Source organism: Quercus lobata, chromosome 8 (assembly GCF_001633185.2).
Source record: "Quercus lobata isolate SW786 chromosome 8, ValleyOak3.0 Primary Assembly, whole genome shotgun sequence".
NCBI lineage: Eukaryota > Viridiplantae > Streptophyta > Magnoliopsida > Fagales > Fagaceae > Quercus > Quercus lobata.
The window spans coordinates 1694249-1700525 of NC_044911.1; the positions used below are offsets into that span (position 1 = coordinate 1694249).

Below are 6277 nucleotides of genomic sequence, written 5' to 3' on the forward strand. Positions count from 1 at the left end.
GATTGACCAAGGCAGTGTTGCTGATATAATGTACCCTGACTTGTATAGGGGGCTAAATTTGAAACCTGAGAACTTGGCAGCCTATAATTCTCCTCTGGTGAGTTTTGAGGGAAAAATGGTTGTCTTAAAGGGTCAGATCAGATTACTTGTGCAGACCGTTACGAATGTGGTGGAGGTGGACTTCATTGTCATAGATGTTTTCTCTCTATACACGACCATTATGGGTAGAACTTAGCTTCATACCGTGGGGGCTGTCTCTTCTACTCTACACCAGAAGATGAAGTATCCATCCGGAGACTAGGTTTTGGAGATAGTAGGAAGTCAAACTACAGCCCGACAATGTCTGGTAGCGGCTATCCAACATCAGCCTGAGGCGGAGACCTCGGCCACTGCTAATAATGGTTTATAGAAATCAGAAACCTTGGCGTTACCCTTCAACGGACCAGCCGACGAGGTGAAATGTGAAGATTTAGAAAGGGTAATCATTGGTGATGATCCGGAGAAGTTCTTTCAGATTGGAGCTAAATTGCCTCTGCAGGAGAGAGAGCATTTGGTTGAATTCCTCAGAGAAAATGTTGATGTGTTCGCGTGGAGCGCGTATGAAGCCTCGGGTATAGACCCAAGTTTCATCATCTAAATGTTAATCCTTCCATCACCCCGAAGAGATAGCCATTTCGGCGTCTGTCGAAAGAGCATGCCGAGGCTGTCAGAAATGAAGTGGCCAAGCTCAAGTAGGCAAGGGCTATCAAGGAAGTTTTTTTTATCCTCAATGGTTAGCCAACATAGTGGTGGTGAAAAAGAAGACTAGGAAATGGCGAGTGTGCGTTGACTTCACGGACCTCAATAAGGCCTGTCCCAAGGATCCTTTCCCTATGCCTAGGATAGACCAGTTGGTGGATGCAACAGTAGTTCATCCTCGGATGAGCTTTTTGGATGCCTTCCAAGGATATCACCAAATACCGTTAGCATTGGATGATCAAGAAAAGACAACTTTTGTTACTCCTATTGGAAATTATCATTATAAAGTAATGCCATTTGGTTTGAAAAATGCAGGGTCTACTTATCAACGGATGATAATTAAGATGTTTGAACCACAATTGGGCAAGAACATTGAAGTCTATATCGATGATATGGTTGTAAAGAGCAAAGTGGTGTCTGAGCATATGGAAGATCTTGCAAACATTTTTGAAATTTTGAGAAAGCACAAGTTACGTTTGAATGCTTCAAAGTGTTCATTTGGTGTAGGCTCTTGAAAGTTCTTGGGCTACATGGTGACTCACAGGAGAATTGAGGTGAATCTAGATAAGATTAAGGCCATTAATGGCTTACAAGCACCTCGGAATCCCAAGGAGGTGTAGAAACTGACAGGGATGACTGCTGCTTTGAACTGATTTATATCTAGGTCAGCTGATAGGTAAGGACCTTTTTTCCTTTTACTGCATAAATGGAAAGGATTTGAATGGACTAAGGAATGCGCTGCAGCATTTCAACAGCTGAAAGAGTACCTATCTCGGCCACCTATCATGTCCAATCCTGAGGTGGATGAGGTCATGTTTGCCTACTTGGCGGTGGCCTCTCATGCAGTAAGTTTTGTTTTGATATGAGAAGACAGTGGCATCCAAAGACCAGTCTATTACGTAAGTAAGTCATTTTATGAAGCCGAGGTGCGGTACTTATCACTGGAAAAGGCTATCTTGGCAGTAGTACATGCTACACGAAAACTCCCCCATTATTTTCAGGCCCACACTGTGGTGGTTCTAACTCAATTACCGCTCAAGTCCATACTTCGAAGTGCAGATTATACTGGGAGAATTGCTAAATGGGGCACGATTCTAGGGGTTTTCGACATCAAATATATGCCTCGTATCTCTGTGAAAGGCTAGGTCCTCGCCGATTTAGTAGTTGAGTTTGCTGAGCTTCCAGAAGAAGTAGAGGTGAAGCAACGTGGCATGGATGAAAAATCAGTTGGCCTAATCTCCACATAGGATGCCTCATCCTGAAAAGTATATGTGGACGGAGTAGCAAACCAACGGGGAGTAGGAGTGGGGCTAGTTCTGGTATCCCCTGAAAAGATCACCATTGAAAAGTCCTTGAGGCTGGGATTCTGGGCTATAAACAACGAAGCGGAGTATGAAGCTTTACCGATGGGAATGACTATGGTCCAGAAAATGGGTGGAAAGGCAATGAAAATGTTCTCAAATTCAAGACTGATCGTGGGCCAGGTAAAAGGGGAACTGGAAGCCCGAGATATAAGAATGCAGGAATATTTGGGTCAAGTTAGGCGTGTATAAACGAATTTTGAATCCTTTGACTTGTCACATATCCCTAGAGGTGAAAATACCCATGCAGATTCCTTGGCTACCCTTGCCACCTCCTCGGCACGGAATTTGCCCCAGGTGATAATTGTCGAGGATTTACGCATCCCCACCCTAACAAGGAAGGATTTGCTCCAAATCCATCAAGTCAACTTGGGGCTGAGCTGGATGGACCCCATACTGCTATTCCTCGAAAGCGATATATTACCTGAGGATAAACCAGAAGCTGAGAAAATACGAAGGAAAGCTCTTCGGTTTTGGTTGTCCAAGGACAAAAACTTGTATAAACATTCTTTTTCTGGGCCATATCTGCTTTGTGTACATCCCGAGATATTAGAGTCACTCTTAGAGGAACTGCATGAAGGAATTTGCGGAAGTCACACGGGGGGAAGATCCCTATCTCACCGGACCATTACTCAAGGATACTGGTGGCTAGATATGCAGAAAGAATCACAGGAATATGTTAGAAAATGTGACCAGTGTCAGAGATTCGCTCCAAAGATCCATCAGCTAGGAGGAGTTCTTAATCCTCTTTCCAGCCCTTGGCCTTTTGCTCAATGAGGCTTAGATATTGTAGGTCCTTTCCCTAAAGCACTAGGAAATAAAAAGTATCTGCTGGTCGGCACAGATTATTTTACTAAATGGGTCGAAGTTGAACCTTTGGCTAATATCAGAGATGTGGATGTGAAAATATTTATCTGGAAGAATATCGTTACTCGATTCGGGGTTCCTCATACCCTTATCTCGGATAATGGCCTTCAGTTTGATAGCAAAGCCTTTAGGCAATATTGTTCTGACCTGGGGGATAAAGAATAGATATTCCACTCTGGCCTATCCTTAAGGAAATGGGTAAGCTGAAGCTGTCAGTAAGGTTATAGTGAATAGACTCAAAAAGAGGTTGAATGAGGCAAAGGGAAAATGAGTGAAGGAATTACCACATGTCCTTTGGACGTATTAAACAATGCTCGACGATCAATAAGAGAAACCCCTTTCTCAATGACATATGGAGTCGAGGCCGTAATCCCTCTGGAAACAGGTTTCCCAACGTCAAGAACTAGTGCATTTACCTCGGGCAGTAATGATGGACTGTTGGAAAAAGTCTGGATTTGATCGAAGAGCGAAGGGAGAATGCAATGGTCCAACTGGCTTACTACCAGCATAAGCTCAAGCAAGGTTACGATACCAATGTAAAGTTGAGGTTGTTGGTTGTAGAAGATTTGGTACTGAGGAAAGTTTTGGGGACCACCAAGAATCTAGCTTGGGGAAAATTGGGGCCTAATTGGGAAGGACCATATCGGATCACTTCAGTTGCAGGAATAGGTGATCATATGTCATGTGTTTCCTTATCTATTGAAGTATTAAACAGAAACTAAGTTATGTCAGGTTCCTCGGACCACAAACTTAGTGAAAATTAATACCTTATGACATCTATTGAAGTATTAAACAGAAACTAAGTTATGTCAAGTTCCTCGGACCACAAACTTAGTGGAAATTAATACCTTATGACATTTATTGAAATATTAAACAGAAACTAAGTTATGTCAGGTTCCTCGAACCACAAACTTAGTGGAAATTAATACCCTATGACATCTATTGAAGCACTAAACAGGTTCAATAGAAATTAATACACCCTCGTATTATTAAAATACTAGTTCAACACGAACTTGAGCATTTAAAGGGAGTAGACCTTTAATTCCCATTCTCGGATCACAGGGTTTGTGATCACCTAGTAAAGATATAAACCTCAATGAGCCTAGGAGCATCACTTAAAGCATACTGAGGTGCCCTGGACTTAACTTTATTTAATCAATTGTTTGGATGTTTTCTTGAGGTTAAACTTGTTAGAGTAAATATATATGTATTTGAAATATGTCTATGTAATGTTACGGATTCCATGATTATCGTCCATTTTAACTACCAATTAAAAGCATGTGTAAACTATGTTTTTTCTCTTGTACAGACAAAGGGCAGTCAAGATGAAAACTACTCAAAACCAAAATAACAAAACGGATAAAATAAAAATGAAATAAATAATAACTCAAACGAATTCAAGAGGGTAAAAATGCATACTTCATTAAAATATGTCTAAAAAAAAGGGGACAAAATCCCTTACAAAAGTCATAATTATACTACAAAGGAAGGCTCATTTTTTCAACTTGATCTGAAGCTTGGAGGTTTTGTTGGCTGGGTTATCTGCCTCTGAGGTAGTTGTTCCTTCCTTATCTTTGGAGGTTCCCTTAGCGAGCATGACAGTTGAAGCCAAGTCTTGCTGAAAGCCTTGGGAAGCTGCTTCTACCTCCGAAACCACTGCAGCCTTGTCCGAGGGTACTTCTTGGGAAGCACCGGGTTCTTTTGTTGGCCCTTGCTGGCTGGGAAAAGGAGGATCCTGAGGCTGTACTTCTTTATTTTGATCAGCAACTGTGCAAGCCGCTTCGTCTTGAGCAGAAGGAAGGTCCGAGGCTCGTATTGCAGAAGGGTAAAATACCTTTTCAAGTTTCCTCAACTCAGAAGAAGCCTCAACCCAGCTTGGTTAAGGGCTTCATCCCAAGTCTGGGCGCAGTAAATACGACACACAGCTGGGACCTCTGCCCTAAGGGTTTCCTTGGTCTCAGCTACTCCAAGGTTGTAACCCTTCTGCTCAGCCTCGTCCCTAGCTTTCTCGACCTCAATCCTTTCCTTCTCAACTTCAGCCTTGGATTTTTCAACCCGATCCTTAAGCCTTTGGGCTTCTTCCAATTGTTTTTTGAGTGTTGCCATCTGCTCCCTAGCAGCAGTCAGTTGATCAGTTGTCTCGCGTGGACGCTTCCTCTGGTCCTCGGCTTGCCTCTGCACGCCATCCAAGGCCGAGGTAACACTATGGCGAGCTTGCTCCTCCTCGGCTAGCTTTTTCTTTAGGTCAGCATTGCTGTTTTTGGCAATGGTAAGAGTTTGTACAGCTGTCGTTCATCTTTTTCTTTCATCCTCTAATTGTTGGTAGCATGAATTGGTAATTTCCTCAAGCCTGAAAGTGGCTTAGATAGCCTAAAAGAAAATGATTAATACCATAGCCAACAAAAATTATATGTCTATAAATAATAATTATAAGTAAAAAAAGGGGAGTTAACATTATACCATGCCCAAATATCTTTTACAATTGAGGAAGACCTCATTTTTCCTCATACTCCGCAGCTCAGAGATATCTTTTGGAAGCAGTAAGGCTTCCTCCACGGTCGGGGCAACGTGGCACCCAATGCCCCCGTTGAAGTCCCTGAGTGATGCATCATCCCTCAGGGGCTCCCTGTCGTGCATGGGTGCTAGGAGCCAGGCTTGTGGCTTTGGAGGCTGAGTGTCCAACCTCTCAAGGCCCCGTTGTGATGCGTGGTTGACCTTTTGTTGCTTCGCAGCTCGTTGAGCCTCATCTTCACGGGTCGGACGAGATCTTCCAGTCTCAACCACATCTTTCCCTTTCTGCTCCCTTTTCCTTTTTGGATCAGTAGGTTTAGGTCTGATAGGTTGAGGTGGGTGAGGAGCAGGAGGAGGAGATCCAGGAAGAGGAAGGGGAATCTGACACTGTGTGGATTTCCCCGATGCACCTTTTCTAGGTTGATTTTCTATCAGCTCCATTAAAATCCTCTGGGGTTTCCTCTGGACACCCATTTCGTCAAATATGTCCTCGGGGGGTAGAGTCTGGTTGAAAACCTCGAATTTGTCCGAGGAGTCTGACAAATCTACAACCTCCTCTGGGCTTCTTTCTTCTTCTTCTTCTTCTTCTTTTCTTTCTTCCTCTTCCTCGAGAACGAGCTGGGATGAGGATGCTCTTAATGAAGGAGTGGCCACAAAAAGTGGTTAGGTGCGAGGAGTATCTTTAGGGATTGGAACACCCTCTGGAACAATGAACCTTTGGTAGGCAACACTGATAAGGTGGAGCCGAGGGTAGCGAGCTTTGATTACATACTTAGGGGCTTGGAAGGTGGGCGAGAGGG

The 6277-nt window shown here is 43.4% G+C and overlaps 1 protein-coding gene across 1 annotated transcript; it reads right to left on the bottom strand.

Annotated features, from left to right (window-relative positions):
* Positions 1-4458: 4458 nt before the first annotated feature.
* Positions 4459-5951, bottom strand: LOC115955459 (MAP7 domain-containing protein 1-like). The gene is made up of 3 exons (XM_031073582.1): positions 5427-5951; positions 4890-5204; positions 4459-4800 (listed from the first exon to the last, which is right to left on the bottom strand). Exons 1-3 carry the CDS (start codon positions 5949-5951, stop codon positions 4459-4461), a joined length of 1182 nt encoding a protein of 393 aa, XP_030929442.1.
* Positions 5952-6277: the final 326 nt, after the last annotated feature.

Excerpts from the sequence above, each read along its gene's own strand:
- LOC115955459 (XM_031073582.1), bottom strand. The coding sequence starts at position 5,951 with ATGGGTGTCCAGAGGAAACCCCAGAGGATTTTAATGGAGCTGATAGAA. Across the intron at positions 5,205-5,426 it reads GTAAAAGATATTTGGGCATG|AAAAAGCTAGCCGAGGAGGA; the intron begins GTATAATGTTAA and ends GCTGACCTAAAG. Across the intron at positions 4,801-4,889 it reads TTAGGGCAGAGGTCCCAGCT|GTATTTTACCCTTCTGCAAT; the intron begins GTGTGTCGTATT and ends AAACTTGAAAAG.